Below are 19,006 nucleotides of genomic sequence, written 5' to 3' on the forward strand. Positions count from 1 at the left end.
CGCCATTTGTAAATGCTATAACTTTCACGTAAACCAATTAATTTACTGATAATGATCATGATGCACTGTATAATGATACTAAGTATATATACACCGATAATGATCACATCCCACCGTATAATGATACAGAGTATCCATACATCAATAATGATCACACCGCACCGTATAAAGGATATTGAATACCTATGCCCCCATAATGATCACATTGCACCATGATACCAAGTATCTATACACTGATAATCTCACTGCACAGTATACAAATACTAAGTATCTATACACTGGTGACAGTATAATGAAGATTAATATTGTACTCTGATAATAACCACACAACACAGATTTGTATAAAGAGAATTTAATACTCCACTCCCAGAGCACTACAGTAGGTGATTTTTGGGGAAAGAAGAGGTATATTAGTGATACCCTGAAACTACAGTGGTGTCATGCTTAGTATTGATTTATAGTGTGGCATTCTCAATGCATTTTTGAAAATATGAAGAGACAAATGCCCAGGGAGATAGAAAGAGGCTGAGACACATACACAAACACAGAGATTGAAGTGAGATGTAAAATATTGTTTGGGTCCCCAAATTCCAGAAACAATAAATAAACCCTCCAGGAAAAAAAAATAAGGGTGGGGATGACAGGTGGTTTTTGGAGGGGTAAAACCTGATCTGTCAGAGGGATGTCATCTGTCTCGGCTTGCCTCTGTAGTGTTTATGAAACGATGTGAGGGTAACCACCCAGAATCCCAACCCATCACTTCCCACTTGGCGGTTTGTACGGCTCCAGTAGAAGGTTAGAGAATGTGTTCACGTTTTCTGCCCCCCTAACTTCATGCGGGAGAAGAGGGAGCTTCACAATGTGGAAATCTTCATACAGGTCCTCCATCTTAGGTAGAAAGAATTAAGGAATGTTAGAGAGGAAAGCGAGAAAGAGAAAAGGAAAAGGGAGCGAGAAAGAGGAAGGAAAAAGGGAGCGAGAAAGAGGAAGGAAAAAGGGAGCGAGAAAGAGGAAGGAAAAAGAGAGAAAAAAGAGGAAGGAAAAAGGGAGAAAAAAGAGGAAGGAAAAAGGGAGAAAAAAGAGGAAGGAAAAAGGGAGAAAAAAGAGGAAGGAAAAAGGGAGAAAAAAGAGGAAGGAAAAAGGGAGAAAAAAGAGGAAGGAAAAAGGGAGAAAAAAGAGGAAGGAAAAAGGGAGAAAAAAGAGGAAGGAAAAAGGGAGAAAAAAGAGAAGGAAAAAGGGAGAAAGAGAAGGAAAAAGGGAGAAAGAGAAAGGAAAAGGGAGAAAGAGAAAGGAAAAGGGAGAAAGAGAAAGGAAAAGGGAGAAAGAGAAAGGAAAAGGGAGAAAGAGAAAGGGAGAAGAAGGAGAAAGAGGAAGGAAAAAGGGAGAAAGAGAAAGGGAGAAGAAGGAGAAAGAGGAAGGAAAAAGGGAGAAGGAGAAAGAGGAAGGAAAAAGGGAGAAAGAGGAAGGAAAGGGACAAAGAGAAAGAGGAAGGAAAGGGACAAAGAGAAAGAGGAAGGAAAGGGACAAAGAGAAAGAGGAAGGAAAGGGACAAAGAGAAAGAGGAAGGAAAGGGACAAAGAGAAAGAGGAAGGAAAGGGACAAAGAGAAAGAGGAAGGAAAGAGAAAAAGAGAGAAAAAGGAGAAAAAGATACGAGTCACAGAATGAAGGAAGGAGGTAATTATAAAAGGAGGGAGAAGTGAGAAAAGTTCTAAATCTTACTACAGGTTTCTTTTCTAAGGGTGCCACATTGTGACACTTGTGAGCTAGTACAGAGGAATTCCAGTCCTTTACAGGGAAACTATTACCAAAATGCAAATATATATGTATACAGTATATACTACGAGTTCACGTTCCTATATCTGCATGTTCATTTTAATACAAATCTGCACTCACTGGTGTACTTTACATATAGATTTAAATATACGGTAGCACAGACAGCCTGCTAAGTTTCCACACACAGATTCCCCGCTGTTGCTCACCAGGAACACAAGTTAAAGCGGACCTTCACCCTCCCCACCCAATTTTCATCATTTTCCTCCTACCCCCTCCTTTCGCACAATTGAACAGTATATTTTTTCCCTCTGCACCAGGAAGAGACAGCCAACTCCCGTAAGAGAGGAAGATGGTGCGGTACAGGGTGAGCAGCAGCAAAATGAAATGAAACTCCACAAATGTTTGCTGTGGGTCACTCCACAGCAAAGCTGGATTCTCTGGGTGCGAGAGTCGGTTTATGAAGGACATCTCCCATGGAGTCTTAGTAGAGGTGTTCTTTAATAGCAGGTAGTTCCACCCCTTCCCTATTAACTTTGCCCCTCATTTGTGCCAAGCATCTCCATCTTCGCATTATTTATCCTATGTAATTTTTTGAACTTCTAATACCAGAAAACTCCCCCTGATTTCAGACAAATGTAAGGTTTCTCTTCCCCACCCATATTTACTCATCCAATCTACCTATTAATACCAGGCAATTGCGACCCCTCCCCAATAATACCATCAAATTCCATACCTTGGCCAATTAATAGGAGAGTTCTTCACTCTTCATCATCCTGTAGGTTGCTCCCTCTCCCTACTGCACACACACTTCCTAATTACCACCAAGCAGCACTTCCAACAAACAACAGATGTACAGATGTCCCCCCTTACTACCCCCCCCCCCCATCATTGACATACCTGGTCCAGGTATTTTGACTGGATCTTGTGTCGGGCTTCACACATCCGGCATGGCTTCTCAGGATCAGGAAACACCAGCTGGTTCACTATGATGTTATGTGTATCTATTTTACATTTCGCCAACTCCTGGATCAACCGCTCTGTCTCATACAGGGATAGGAACTCGGCAATACAAACGCAGATAAACGTGGTCTGCTCCTGTATGGAGGGATGTAAAACCAGCTCTGTCAGCAATAATATGCTATGTTATGTATCCGTGTGTATAGCAACAGGAGGCATATAAACAAAACCTTACAAATTCCTACTAAACATAAAAGGTGAAACTGCAATGTGTTAAAGATATGCAGTATTTAGCATTTTCCTAAACAATGAAAGTCAAAAAAGGTACACAATACTGTATTTATGTCTATTTATTTATTACAGATGCTTATATAGTGCCATCAATTTACGCAGCGCTTTACATACATACATATACACACACTATCTCCCAGAAGTGAGTCCACCCCTCACATTTTTGTAAATATTTGATTCTTTTCATGTGACAACACTGAAGAAATGACACTTTGCTACAATGTGACGTAGTCAGTGTACAGCTTGTATAACATGTAAATTTGCTGTCCCCTCAAAATAACAACACAGCCATTAATGTCTAAACCACTGGCAACAAAAGTGATTCCACCCCTAAGTGACAATGTCCAAATTGGGCACAAAGTGTCAATATTTTGTGTGACCACCATTGCTTTCCAGCACTGCCTTAACCCTCTTGGGCATGGAGGTCACCAGAGCTTCACAGGTTGCCACTGAAGTCCTCTTCCACTCCTCCATGACGGCATCACAGAGCTGGTGGATGTTAGAGACCTTGTGCTCCTCCACCTTCCATTTTAGGATGCCCCACAGATGCTCAATAGGGTTTAGGTCTGGAGACATGCTTGGCATGTCCATCAACTTTACCCTCAGCTTCTTTAGCAAGGCAGTGGTCGTCTTGGAGGTGTGTTTGGGGTCGTTATGTTGGAATACTGCCCTGCGGTGCAGTCTCCGAAGGGAGGGGATCATGCTCTGCTTCAGTATGTCACAGTACATGTTGGCATTCATGGTTCCCTCAATGAACTGTACCTCCCCAGTGCCAGCAGCACTCATGCAGCCCCAGACCATGACACTCCCACCACCATGCTTGACTGTAGGCAAGACACACTTCTCTTTGTACTCCTCACCTGGTTGCCACCACACACGTTTGACACCATTTGAACCAAATCAGTTTATCTTGGTGTCATCAGACCACAGGATACGGTTCCAGTAATCCATGTCCTTAGTCTGCTTGTCTTCAGTAAACTGTTTGCGGGCTTTCTTGTGCATCATCTTTAGAAGAGGCTTCCTTCTGGGATGACACCATGCAGACCAATTTGATGCAGTGTGTGGCGTATGGTCTGAGCACTGACAGGCTGACCCCCGACCCCTTCAACCTCTGCAGCAATGCTGGCAGCACTGATATGTCTATTTCCCAAAGACAACCTCTGGATAGGACGCTGAGCACGTGCACTCAACTTCTTTGGTCGACCATGACAAGGCCTGTTCTGTGTGGAACCTGTCCTGATAAACCGCAGTATGGTCTTGGCCATCATGCTGCAGCTCAATTTCAGGGTCTTGGCAATCTTCTTATAGCCTAGGTCGTCTTTATGTAGAGCAAAAATTCTTTTTTTCAGATCCTCAGAGAGTTCTTTGCCATGAGGTGCCATGTTGAACTTCCAGTGACCAGTATGAGAGAGCGAGAGCGATAACACCAAATTTAACACACCTGCTCCCCATTCACACCTGAGACCTTGTAACACTAATGAATCACATGACACCGGGGAGGGAAAATGGCTAATTGGGCCCAATTTGGACATTGTCACTTAGGGGTGGAATCACTTTTTTTGCCAGCGGTTTAGACATTAATGGCGGTGTGTTGAGTTATTTTGAGGGGGCAGCAAATTTACATGTTATACAAGCTGTACACTGACTACGTCACATTGTAGCAAAGTGTCATTTCTTCAGTGTTGTCACAAGAAAAGATAGAATCAAATATTTACACAAATGTGAGGGGTGGACTCACCTCTGGGAGATACTGTGTGGGTATCTATCTATAGCTCTATCTCTCTATCTATCTATGTGTGTATGTGTGTATATATATATATATATATATATATATATATATATATATATATATATATATATATAAAACTTTCACATCAGTCCCTAACCCTCAAGGGGCGTACAATCTAAGGTCCCTAACTCACATTCATACATACACATACCAGGGCCACTTTAGACATGAGCTAATTACCCTACCAGCATGTCTTTGGAGTGTAGGAGGAAACCGGAGTACTTAGGTGAAACCCCGCACCAAGCACAGAGAGAACATGCAAACAGGTAGTGCCATGCTTGGGATTTGAACCAACGACCCCAGTGCTGCCAGGCAGAAGTACTAACCATTTAGCCACTGTGCTGCCTATTTAGCATTATACCTAAAGGCCCTCAAAATATTACTCTAACGGTGCAGGGCCCCCTAATATGTCTAGTACAATAGGGAGACTGTCATAAACCTGTTATATTGCTGAATATGTGTACATTAGCTGTATACAGGTGTATCATGTGTATAATATGAGAAATAGAGAAAAAAAAAAAAAAGCGCCCCGTGACGTCGGATGACGAAACTAGTAGGGCGGGGCTTTTTTTGGATGTGACGTCTGGACGCTCCTCCTAGACTGTCGGCTGTGATATCGCGGTGAGCGAGGCTCGTCCCTGCTTTCTTGAGGCTGTCATTTCTGGTGTCGGCTAGACACCCTGTTTGTGAGTCCATTTCTGAAGTTTTAATAAAACATATCGGTTTTAAACGTACTGCACCATGATTTCCTTTTTTGATTCCCCGAACATGATCTATGGTATGGAGACGTGATGACTACCTGCTGTTCAGGCTATTCCATATTGTGCTGACTGGCTGCTTGCAGTATATTGCTCCCAGTTTGGATTTCTTCTGCTGATCATCGCTCCCAGAGCAAACGCTATCTTTGCTGACTTATAATCTGGTCAGCATGGAGCTCTGGTGAGTGTACCCATTTCATTCGGTGGTGGATTTTTTTTGCACGGTGTTTGATTTATAGAAGATTTCAGAACTGTTTAATTACTTTGTTATGGTGGATGGACTTTTATATAAAATTTTTTCTATCACGGACATCATTTTAAACTAATAATTTTTGTATTTACTTATATTTAGCACACTCTTTGATTTATTCACATCATGTGTATAATGTTTTATGTCAATAAAGAAAAGTCTAAAAGCTGGGTAAACATGCTTTAACCTCCTTAGCGGTATTCCCGAGTGTAGCTCGGGGTAAAATTTGAGTACCAAAAGCGGTAACCCCGAGCTACACTCGGGAATACCATGTGGCGTTGCTCAGGGGGTCCCTGCAGCACTTACCTTGTCCTTCACTCCCGCGATGTGTCCCCTGCAGCGTCCCCGGCCATCTCCTCCGGCCGATGGCGGCATCCGGCTTCTGTGTTCCGGTCCCTGTGACGTCGGGATGTACGGGCGCCGGATGGCGGGAAATTTGAAATTTTTAAACAATTTCATTTTTGCTGTCATTGCTGTTTCAATGCATTTCACATATATTTTGTCCCTACTGCTTTGTCCTGTGCCCTGCCTGCATTTTGAATGTTCTTTCTGCTTGGAAACTTACAAAAGTCCATGGCATCCAAAAAGCGTTCCTTTAGGTCAAAAGCGGTTTTAGAACAGCGATAGTAAATCAAAACCACTTGCAGAATTGAATGATAATGATTCGTGGGGGAAATTCGTCATCAGACACTGAAAACGATTTTGCGACTTTGCTCAGCGATGTGCGAACTTGCCTCTGTATTTCAAATTTCAGTGTTTTTGGTTTGATTATATTATTGAATTTATTATTATTTTTTATGATTATTTATTAAATTATAATTTACGATTTCGTGTTTCAAATTTTATCCTACCCGGGATGTTTACTAGACTCTTGTTCGGACAGATTTCAGTGAGTTATTCCTAAAAATTACAGCCTACAATAAAAAACTACATATTTCCATGCAAAAAAATGGTACCGCTTTCAGCACAAAAAAATCAGAAAGAATCATACCGCCGAGGAGGTTAAGAAGAAAAAAAAAAAAAGAAAAAGGGGATTCCCCTATCCACTGCAAGAATACATGAATCAATCCTGCAGGGGCGGATTGCATTAAGGTCCCATTCAGCAAAAGTCGATTTATTGATTGACTTCTGTCAAACAGGGAGGGCCAAACACAGATCAAAATTCATCCAGTCTCTGCTAAACCAGCCGAGTTTCGATCCGTGTGTACACAGCTTAAAGAGGAACTTTATTTAGAAAGTTACGTCCTAGATCACGTCAGACTGGCCCCTTTTGCTGGTATATCTATGCAAAACATAAAATACTGATTAAAATCACGTAATACACTGTCACCCTGCTCTGCACATGCTCAGTTGCTCTATTTTTTAGGCACTGTGCTGAGTTTTTAGAGGCCGATCTTCTGACAGCCTAAAGATTTACTGCTGCTCAGGACTTTGGGCTTCAGCAAAATGGTAGCCTCCAGCATGAAAGCAACAGGAACAATGCTGGAGGCAATTTATGGCACACACTAATTTTGGTAGCTTAACCACTTGACCTCCAGAGGATTTACCCCCCTTAATGACCAGGCCTCTTTTTGCTACTGGGTGCTGCACTAATTCAACTGATAATTGCGCGGTCATGCAATGCTGCACCCAAATGAAATTTACGTCCTTTTTTTCACACAAATAGAGCTTTCTTTCAGTGGTCTTTGATCACCTGTGCACTTTTTATTTTTCATGCTATAAACAAAAAAATGCCAAAAATTTTGAAGAAAAACAATATTTTTTACTTTCAGCTATAAAAAAAATATAGTAAACTCAAAGTTGGTTATAAATTTAGGCCAAAATGTATTCTGCTACATGTTTTTGGTAAAAAAAATCCCAATAAGTGTATATTGATTGCTTTGTGTGAATGCTATAGCGTCTACAAACTATGGTATAGATACTGCAATTTACACCATTTTTCTGCTATACAGCGCTGCGCTAGTTTAACGAACAATTGCGTGGTCATGCAATATGGTACATAAATGAAATTTACATCCATTTTTTTACCACAAATTGAGCTTTCTTTCGTTGGTATTTGATCGCCTGTGCGGTTTTTATTTTTTGCGCTTTAAAAAAAAAGGCTGACAATTTTGAGGAAAAAAAACGATATTTTGGACTTTTTGCTATAAAACATGTCCAGTAAAAAAAAAAATTTAAAAATCAAATTTAGTCATAAATTTCTGCCAAAATGCATTCTGCGACACGTCTTTGCTAAAAAAAAACCCAATACATGTAAATTAATTGGTTTACGTGAAAGTTATAGCGTTTACAAATGGCGGGAAAGATACTGGGATTTTTAGGGTTTTTTTTATACTAATAATGGCGGCGATCAGGGACTTATGGCGGCGATCAGCGACTTATGGCGCGACTGCGGCGGACATTCTGACATTGGCCACATGCACCATTAATATCCTCACTATGGAATTGACCTTTAAAAACGGTGACTCGATGGTATCTGGTCCCTTCCCGTTTAGCCTGTCTCCATCTGTCCGCCCCTAATACTTGATTCCGAGGCTGTGAGGCTTTCCCGCAGGGTTGCCCTGCAACCTATGTGACGTCTTGTACGTCCCTTAGCTCGGAAGATGTTAGTTTTTCTAAAATGCTATACTCTTTGACTTGTGTTGGTGGTTGTGCTATTGGCAGACTTCTTTTTCTGTGTACTGACCCTCTTGCATTGAATTGTATTGTTGCTGTATTATCTCCCTTTATATTGTAAAGGGCTGAGCAAACTGTTGGCAATATATAAATCCTGTATAATAATAATACTGGCCAACTATCCATCAAGGCATGCTTTATTTCTACTTTCTGATAAGTTGATTTGAACATTATCAATTCTCACCACGTGCCATTTGCACGATAGTTATTGACTGTTACTTGGGTTTATGCAGTTGAAACTGTACTTTGTACTTAAACAGTTAAAAATACTGAAAATCTAATAAAAATATTGAAAAGAAAAAAAATACAGGGACTATCTGCAAGTGTCATTCTGCATAGAAACCGTTACATCTTGACAGCCTGTTCTGATGTATAATAAATAGCAATTACTGGCTGTCATTTTGACAGCCAGTAATAGCAGCAGAGAGAGCTGCACCAGGCAAAAAGGAGGTGGACATTAACCTCCCTAGCAGTAATCCCAAGTGTGGCTCGGGGATAATTTTCAGTACCAAAAGCGGTAACCCCAAGCCACACTTGGGATTGCACCGTAGTGTAACTTAGCTTGTCCCTACGATCCCCCGATGTCCTCCCACTGTGTCCTCCAGCCGATGCCGGCATCTTTCTTCCGTGTTCCCTTCCCTGTGAGCGCCGCGACGCAGGGGGCAGAACCAGAAGGAAATTAAAAAGAAAATAAACAAAACATGACATACACACAATACATTGTAATCTGTTAGGATTACATTATTGTATTAAACCATTTCATCTCAGTTTTGTCCCGAGTGTTTTGTCCTGTGCCCTGCCTGTGCTCCCGCGATGTCCCTCCTGCAGTGTCCCCGGCAATGTAATCCGGCGGATGCCGGCATTTGTCATCTGGGTTCCGTCCCCTGCGAGCGTCGGGACGTACAGGGGACGGAACGGCGGGAAATTTGAAAATGTCAAAAGTGACATTCAATAAATACACTACAATGACATAGTATAACATTCCTGTATCAAACTATTTCACATACATTTTGTCCCGAGTGCTTTGTCCTGCGCCCTGCCTGCACTTTTACCGTTCTTTCTGCCTGGAAACTGAGAAACGTCCATGGCATCCATATAGCATCCCTTTAGGTCAAAAGCGGTTTTAGACCGGCTAGAGAACAGCGATAGTAAATTAGTATCACTTACAGAATTGAGCGATAGTGATTCGTGATGAAATTCTTCATCAGACACTGAAATTTCCATGCAAAACAATGTACCGCTTTGACATTCAAAAATATTGACATAATCAGACCACCAGGGAGGTTAAAGATCATCACAAAACTTTGCTGAAGTTTTCTTTAGGGTGTATTTCTTATGTTCAAAATCCTCAAGTGGCAAAGTAGCTTTAAAACATTGCTGTACAATTTTGCTGAACATAACTAACAACTCTTTAACCATGACCTCAATCATAGCAGCCACTGTTACAGATCTCACCGGGTCTTTGAACTGTTCGCTGACCGATCGGATGACAGGGAGAGTCTCTTCTAACTTGGAAGCAAGCTGGTCGGCGTTCATGTCCCCAAGTCCCAGCATGTTGCACATCTGAAGCATGGAAAGAGTAGGTAAAAAGAGTGGAATGTTGTTATTAAAGTGAAACTCTAATGGTCCCAAGTCAATTTCATTTTGTTTTAAAAACTTCAAAGCCAATTTCTTAATATCAGTTTTCATTATTAACAAAAAATCTTGAAATAAAAATGGCAAAAAACAGTTTTCATGGCCACTACCATTCCTTAACATGTGACAGCCGCGCAGTTCTGAACCAGGGAAAGTAAAAATTCTCAGCGCTCACAATGCAAGAATGGCTTACCATGCTGTGTCTTAATGTAACTGTCAGTCAGATCTGGTGACGAGGGTAAGCATATGCTCATTTTTTGTACGGGATTACAGTACTGGAATTTAAAGCAGTACTGAAATAAAAAAAAATCTACTGACAGGCAGGGATTTCATAACAGAGGTGACCCTAGTGGTCCCTTCTGTCATAAATGCCTCTCCTGGCCTATCAGCTGTAATGTTATCTGAGCTGCGCATGTGGCACATTTACGGCACCCACTCTGTACTGAGTGAATCCCGTGTGCATATGGGGGAGTAACGTCATCACAGCCCAGTCATTCAAGCGGCTGGTGGGAATGAACCTGGAAGAAAGACCAGGCAAAGATGGAAGTGCCCGGGACCAGCTGCAGCAGTGACAGTGCCGCTGGAGAGCTGGTTTAACAGGCAAGTCTTCCATGATGTGGAAATATGCAGTACGGCATAAACCTCTGAGGGGCCCGTTGTTAAAATTAAAAAAATGAACAGAGTTTTTGATACCACTTTAATTTAAACATTTATTTATTATAGCCAAGTGAATGGAGAGGAGGTCTCACCTGGGATATGAAGGGGCTGATCTGGTTCTTAATCTGCATCAACCTCCCCAGACCTCGCTCCACAATGGTTGGAAAGTTGAGGAGTCGCAGCGTGTGCCCTGTAGGAGCCGTGTCAAAGACCACTACTGAGAAATTCATTCCTTTTACCAGCCTGAGAGGGACAGAAGAAAAACAGCATGTCATAAACCCACCTAAGGGACAGCAAAAACAAATTAATGAGGGCACAGCATGCCTACTACAGAGCTGGCTGCAAAAAAAAAAAATGCTCCGTCTTTACTTGCTGCATTCTTGATTCAGGTTTTTATATTCAAGCCTGTTTCCCTCTAGAGCACCCCAAGTTCTCAAGTCTAGACAGTACATTGAGCCACAACTTGTGTCCAATTCACGATTTAACCTCATTTCCTCCATGCACTACTCCCAAGTAGCTGTGAATTTGAGCTGTGTACAGTGTGGAAAAGGGGGTACTTTTTTTCTTATTATTATTGTTTTAGAGCAGCTTTTTTTGATTTATGAAACAGGCAAACCCACGGATCCATCTGTACAGTATTCCTCTGGATCGCTTAATATATATATATATATATATATATATATATATATATATATATATATATATATATATATATATATATATATATATATATATACACACACACACACACACACACACACACACACACACATACATATATATATATATATATATATATATATATACACACATATACACACACACACACATATATACACATACATACATATACATACATACATACATACACACACACACACACACACACACATACATACAGTGGGGCAAAAAAGTATTTAGTCAGCCACCAATTGTGCAAGTTCTCCCACTTAAAAAGATGAGAGAGGCCTGTAATTGGCATCATAGGTAGACCTCAACTATGAGAGACAAAAGGAGAAAAAAATCCAGACAATCACATTGGCTGATTTGGAAAGAATTTATTTGCAAATTATGGTGGAAAATAAGTATTTGGTCAATATGAAAAGTTCATCTCAATACTTTGTTATATATCCTTTGTTGGCAATGACAGAGGTCAGACGTTTCCTGTAAGTCTTCACAAGGTTGGCACACACTGTTGCTGGTATGTTGGCCCATTCCTCCATGCAGATCTCCTCTAGAGCAGTGATGTTTTGGGGCTGTCGCTGGGCAACACGGACTTTCAACTCCCTCCAAATGTTTTCTATGGGGTTGAGATGTGGAGACCGGCTAGGCCACTCCAGGACCTTGAAATGCTTCTTACGAAGCCACTCCTTCGTTGACCGGGCGGTATGTTTGGGATCATTGTCATGTTGGTAGACCCAGCCACATGTCATCGTCAATGCCCTTGCTGATGGAAAGAGGTTTGCACTCAAAATCTCCATTCATTCTGTCCTGTACATGGATCAGTCGTCCTGATCACTTTGCTGAGAAAAAGCCCCAAAGCATGATGTTGCCACCCCCATGCTTCACAGTAGGTATGGTGTTCTTTGGATGCAACTCAGCATTCTCTCTCCTCCAAACATAACAAGTTGTGTTTCTACCAAACAGTTCTATTTTGGTTTCATCTGACCATATGACATTCTCCCAATCCTCTTCTGGATCATCCAAATGCTCTCTAGCAAACTTCAGACGGGCCCGGACATGTACTGGCTTAAGCAGGGGGAACACGTCTGGCACTGCAGGATCTGAGTCCCTGGCGGCGTAGTGTGTTATTGATGGTAGCCTTTGTTACGTTGGTCCCAGCTCTCTGCAGGTCATTCACTAGGTCCCCCCGTGTGGTCCTGGGATTTTTGCTCACCGTTCTTGTGATCATTTTGACCCCACGGGGTGAGATCTTGCGTGGAGCCCCAGATCGAGGGAGATTATCAGTGGTCTTGTATGTCTTCCATTTTCTAATTATTGCTCCCACAGTTGATTTGTTCACACCAAGCTGCTTGCCTATTGCAGATTCAGTCTTCCCAGCCTGGTGCAGGTCTACAATTTTGTTTCTGGTGTCCTTCGACAGCTCTTTGGTCTTCACCATAGTGGAATTTGGAGTGTGACTGTTTGAGGTTGTGGACAGGTGTCTTTTATACTGATAACAAGTTCAAACAGGTGCCATTGACACAGGTAATGAGTGCAGGACAGAGGAGCCTCTTAAAGAAGAAGGTACAGGTCTGTGAGAGCCAGAAATCCAGCTTGTTTGTAGGTGACCAAATACTTATTTTCCACCATAATTTGCAAATAAATTCTTTCCAAATCAGACAATGTGATTGTCTGGATTTTTTTTCTCATTTTGTCTCTCATCTTTTTAAGTGGGAGAACTTGCACAATTGGTGGCTGACTAAATACTTTTTTGCCCCACTGTGTGTGTATATATATATATATATATATATATATATATATATATATATATATATATATATATATATATATATATATATATCTACAGTTGCAAGAAAAAGTATGTGAACCCCTTGTGATTACATGGAGTTTAGCATGAATTGGGCATAAAATGTGCTCTGAATGTCATCTAAGTCACAACAATAGAAGAACACAGTCTGCTGAACATAATACTACACAAACATTAGATGTTGCCATGGTTTAATTGCACATAACATGTAAACATTCACAGTGCAGGGAGGAAAAAGTATGTGAAGCCCTAGCTTAATGACTTCTCCCAGAGCTAATTGGAGCCAGGAGTGAGCCAACCTTGACTCCAATCAGTGTGATGATATTGGATGTGTTGCTGACAGCTGTCCTGCCCTTAAAAAACACACACCTGTTTTGGGTTTACTGGTTTCAAGAAGCACTGTCTGATGTGGACCATGCCTCGCAGAAAAGAGCTCTCAGAAGACCTACGATCAAGAATTGTTGACTTGCATGAAGCTGGAAAGGGTTACAAAAGTATCTCCAAAAGCCTTGATGTTCATGTGTCCACGGTAAGACAGACTGTCTACAAATGGAGAAAGTTTAGCACTGTTGCTACTCTCCCTAGGCATGGTCGTCCTGTAAAAATGACTGCAAGAGCACAGCACAGAATGCTGCATGAGGTAAAGAAGAATCCCAGAGTGTCAGCTAAAGACCTACAGAAATCTCTGGCACATGCTAACATTTTTGTTGACACATCTATAATAAGGAAAACATTAAACAAGAATGGAGTACATGGGAGGACACCACGGAGGAAGCCATTGCTGTCCAAAAAGAATATTGCAGCACGTTTGAAGTTTGCAAAAGAGCACCTGGATGTTCCACAGCACTACTGGCAGAATATACTGTGGACAGATGACACCAAGATTGAGTTGTTTGGGAAGAACACACAACACTATGTGTGGAGAAAAAAAGGCACAGCACACCAACATCAAACCTCATCCCCACTGTGAAACATGGCGGAGGGAGCATCATGGTTTGGGGCTGCTTTGCTGCCTCAGGGCCTGGATGGATTGTTGTCATTGATGGGAAAATGAATTCCAGAGTTTATCAAGACATTTTGCAGGAAAATGTACGACCATCTGTCCACCAACTGAAGCTCTGCAGAGGATGGGTGATGCAACAGGACAATGACCCAAAGCATACAAGTAATTCAACAAAACAATGGCTGCAACAGCACAGAATACGCCTTCTGGAGTGGCCCAGTCAGAGTCCTGACCTCAACCCGATTGAAATGCTGTGGCATGACCTAAAGAGAGCGATTCACACCAGACATCCCAAGAATATTGCTACACTGAAACAGTTTTGCGAAGAGGAGTGGTCCAAAATTACTCCAGATCGTTGTGCAGGTCTGATCTGCAACTACAGGAAACGTTTGGTTGAGGTTATTGCTGCCGAAGGAGGGTCAACCAGTTTTTAAGTCCAAAAGGTTCACATACTTTTTCCTCTCTGCACTGTGAATGTTTACATGTTATGTGCAATTAAACCATGGCAACATCTAATGTTTGTGTAGTATTATGTTCAGCAGACTGTGTTCTTCTATTGTTGTGACTTAGATGACGTTCAGAGCACATTTTATGCCCAATTCATGCAAAACTCCACGTAATCCAAAGGGGTTCACATACTTTTTCTTGCAACTGTATCTATCTATCTATCTCTCTATCTATCACCATCTCCCTCCAAAACTCCTGTATTTTGGGGCAGTCCCACCAGATATGTGCCATTGTACCTCTACTCCCACATCCTCTCCAACACTGGGATGAGATCTCTGTCCTTAGTTTATACATCACATTAGGAGTAGTATACCATCTAACAAGACATTTATAATTCATCTCCACCGCTCCATGTGTTAAATTAAATATTTTACTTTTTTTGTTGCTCATGCAATCTTGTTCCAAGCTCCGTTTCCCACTTTTCCAGGAATTTTTGGGGTATCGATCCCTCTATTTCAGGAAGGATTCTATAAATCCGAGAGGTAGTTTGTTTTGGTGTTCTATTTGTACTCAGCAGTTGTTCTAAAGGATACATTTCTTCCTCGGTCTTCAGTGGTTGAGGGAGCTTTGAAACAAAATGTCTTATTTGACCATACCACCACTCCTCTAGTGTAGAAAAGATTTCCTTCTTATTCCTCAAATCATATAAAGAACATACCACCCATTTATCCACAATATCTTTTAAATGTGCATTTCTATCAATAATCCATTTCCCTGAGATATTATCATTCCTGGGTGGGAAAAATTTTATTCCCGCCAACGGGATTGACAGTAAATGAAACTTCTACTCCTTCTGCTTGTGTAATTCATCCCAAATCTTAAATAAATTCAGTGTCAAAAGTACCTGTATCCTCATCCCACGTACGAAATTCCTGTGGTATCCAAAATATACTTATCTAAAAAGGTGCCTTACTAAGTGAACTCTCCATTTTTACCCAGCTTCTCCCCTGTGCATTATGTATCCACTCTACAATTCGTGATAATAACATCGAATTATAATCTCTTGAAATCTAGCATATTTAATCCCCCCTTTTTTTATTACTGCATAAAAGTTTGTATTTAACCCTTTGAGGACCAAGGGACGCATTTGTCCCATGTTTTTAATTGCGTGTATCATCTGATTAAGAACTTAAAACTTTTTTTTTTTTTTTGGTTTGAGTCAAAATTTTAGTTCTTATCAACAAACAACAAATGGATCTAGCTTTTTGCCAATTATTTCATGAAATGGCTTAGTTACAGCAACTGAAGTGTACCAACTTTAAAAACAAAAAAATTGATTCTTTTGGCGTTCCAAAATCTTACGGTCCTCAAAGGGTTAACTCTTGGTTTCCTGTTAACACACACATACCGGAGTATCATTTTTTTAAGGTAAAACTTTTGGTACTATTATCTACTTAATTATATTTATCCGACCTATCCAGCACTGCTTTCCCATAGAAGCTTTCCTTATTTTCTCCTTTATCTCATTTATTAGTGGGATATAATTTGCCTGGTATACGTTTCTTGTAGAATATGTTAATTTTATTCCAAAATACTTTAGTTCTTTTTCTCTCCATTTAAAGGGAAATTCTTTTTGTAAGATTTGCTTCTCAGCCTTTGCAATATTTATATTTAAGATCTCGCTTTTCGAGGGGATGATTTTAAGGTTAGATAGCTCTCCATATTCTTTCAGTTTTGGTAATGTTAATCTGGGGTTTGCTATATAAAACAGCATATCGTCTGCGTAAGCAGCAACTTTATGTTCTGTATCCCCCATCCGCATTCCCTTGACATCTACGCTATTTCTAACAGTTGCTAAGAACGGTTCCAAGGAGATCAGAAATAGCAACAGGGATAGGGGACATCCCGGTCTTGTTCCAGTGTACATCCTAAAAAATGTGGATAGTAGGCAGTTTACTTTTACTGCAGCTGAGGGACTCCTATATAGCTCTTTTATCTACTGCATCATTCTAGTCCCGATTCCTAATGTTCTCAGTGTATCGATCATAAAACTCCAGTCTACTCTATCAAAGGCCTTTTTAGTGTCAACTGAGAGAATGATTCCCGGAACCTCTCATCTTTCATTTTTTTTGGAGAACAAGTAATGCTCTTAAGCCATGATCTTTTCCCGCTCTACCTGGGATGAATCCCACTTGGTCTGTGCATCCAGTCGGACATCAGCTCTTTCAACCTTGTAGTTAATACCTTTGCGTACAACTTTGTATCAGCATTCAACAAAGATATAGGTCTGTAGCTGTTACGCTGAGACCAATCTTTCCCGGTCTTGTGTATAACTGTAATATATGCCTGTAGCGACTCCTCCCTCAGCTTGATCTCCTCTCCCAGTGCATTCATATAAATACACAGTGTAGGGGCTAATTGTTCTATATTTCTTATAATATCCAACTGTAAATCCATCGTGTCTTGGGCTCTTCCCTGTAGCTGTGCCCTTTAATGCGAAGTTAACTTCTTCCATTGATATTGGGCTATCTAAAGCTAGTACTCTGGCTTCATCCAATATAGGCATACCGGCCTTGTCCAAATAAATCAACCTCTTCTTCTTTCTCTCTTCTGAGGTTTACTTTTTGACCCATACAACCTACTATAAAATCTCTGGAATGTGTTGGCGATATTGGTGGTTGAATATACCATCTCTCCTTTTTCAGCTTTTATCTATAAAGTGCTTTCCTTTTTCTTTTCCTTCAACTTCCTGAATAAATATTTTCCTGGTTTATTCCCTCACCGATAAACTTTCCTTATAACCGATAACCGAAACCCCATTAAAAATTCTACTGGTTTCTTATTCCATATAATCCTTTAAACCTTCCCTTTTTGACCTTATCTCTTGTTTTAGCTCTAAACTTAACTTCTCTTTATGTAATTGTTCTAACGGATATAGTTCTTCCGTCAATACCCGAAGTCTTTTTCACCGTTCTTTCTTTATCTCCGCCCCTATTGCTCTAAGTATTCCCCTAATATAGACTTTATGTGCTTCCCATACCGTGGTGATAGATCAATATTTTAAGATAAATGGGTCTGCGGAAGTTTCTATTTCCTGTTTTACTCTTATTTCCGCTTCCGGATTTTGTAAGATAGTCTCGTTTAATCTCCACGTTTGTTTTACTCTGTTCCCCTCCAAACCATAGTCTCATTGTGATAGGAGCATGGTCCAGTATAGCCATTACATATATTAGTTTTCACCAAACACTCCAAGAGTCTATGTTCAATCAACATATAATCCAGTCTTGAATACATCCTGTGCACCATAGAGAAGAAGGTATAGTCCCTTTCCTTTGGATGATCAACCCTCCAAGCATCCATCAGCTGACATTGATGTAGCTTTTTTTTTTTTTTTTTAAATATTCTTTAGACTCCTATCTCCTTCTCTGCTGGTGCACGAGTAAACATCCATCCCCGAGTCCATGCAAAAATTTAGATCACCTGCCAAAATCACACTACCCCTTTTAAAGTCTGTAAGTTTTGCCAAAATTCCTTCCAAGTATAGTGTCGGACTTGTATTCGGCAGTATGTATTTACTAATGTACACTCTCTTCCCTGCAAATTCCCTCTTAGAAATAAATAGCGGCCTGCTGGATCTACCAGCTTTTCGTCCAGAGTAAATTTTATATTTTTTTCCAAAACCTATCGCCACTCCCTTTGTTTGTCTTATTGGGGAGTCTGCGTAGTACCAGGTGGGAAGATAAGATATTTAGAGTATAGCTTAATGTTTGAATCCTGAGATATATGCGTCTCCTGTATGAACACCACTTCGATAGATCGTTGGTATATTTCCCTTAAGCTCTTATGCCTTTTTGCTGGAGTATTTAATCCTTTTACGTTTTATGTCATAAAATTAACTAAATTTTTTACCACCCATTTTATCTATTTCGTCTAATTTTCATCTACATATCCTTTGTGAGGGTAAGAGTAAGCAGAATCTTGAAACAAGAAGACCTTCCCCAGTGAGCTTGTTTTAACCCATTGTATACCAGGGATGTTTGTTTATAAATGTACTTTGGGTGACGGGATAAACCTCTTCCCATCCACAGGAAGTCCACAGGCCCTTAATTCCCGTCAATCTAAAAGTAATCCTAGAGGCTATAGACACACTGTATTAATTTTACAGGCAGCGTCCCATCAGAAACCCGGTAACAATGCGACTGGCTGCATCTGTTTCCTGGGAGACAGTGAGGGGAACTGATGTTATTCCTCCCAGTGTGTGACATCAGAAACCAAAAG

At 40.8% G+C, this 19,006-nt stretch overlaps 1 protein-coding gene across 1 annotated transcript in view; it reads right to left on the reverse strand.

Annotated features, from left to right (window-relative positions):
* Positions 1 to 336: 336 nt before the first annotated feature.
* GET3 (guided entry of tail-anchored proteins factor 3, ATPase) overlaps positions 337 to 19,006 on the reverse strand; it is a 30,081-nt gene continuing 11,411 nt past the window's right edge. The window contains exons 4-7 of the mRNA XM_089660953.1: positions 10,880 to 11,030; positions 9,951 to 10,058; positions 2,672 to 2,869; positions 337 to 888 (exon numbers count right to left, since the gene is read on the reverse strand). Coding sequence (XP_089517079.1) covers positions 757 to 888; positions 2,672 to 2,869; positions 9,951 to 10,058; positions 10,880 to 11,030 — 589 coding nt within the window. The 3' untranslated portion in view covers positions 337 to 756. The remainder of the gene's footprint in view (positions 889 to 2,671; positions 2,870 to 9,950; positions 10,059 to 10,879; positions 11,031 to 19,006) is intronic.

Source organism: Staurois parvus, unplaced genomic scaffold (genome assembly GCF_062004578.1).
Source record: "Staurois parvus isolate SC_StPar_1 unplaced genomic scaffold, SC_StPar_1.0 ptg001296l, whole genome shotgun sequence".
In the NCBI taxonomy this organism is placed as follows: domain Eukaryota; kingdom Metazoa; phylum Chordata; class Amphibia; order Anura; family Ranidae; genus Staurois; species Staurois parvus.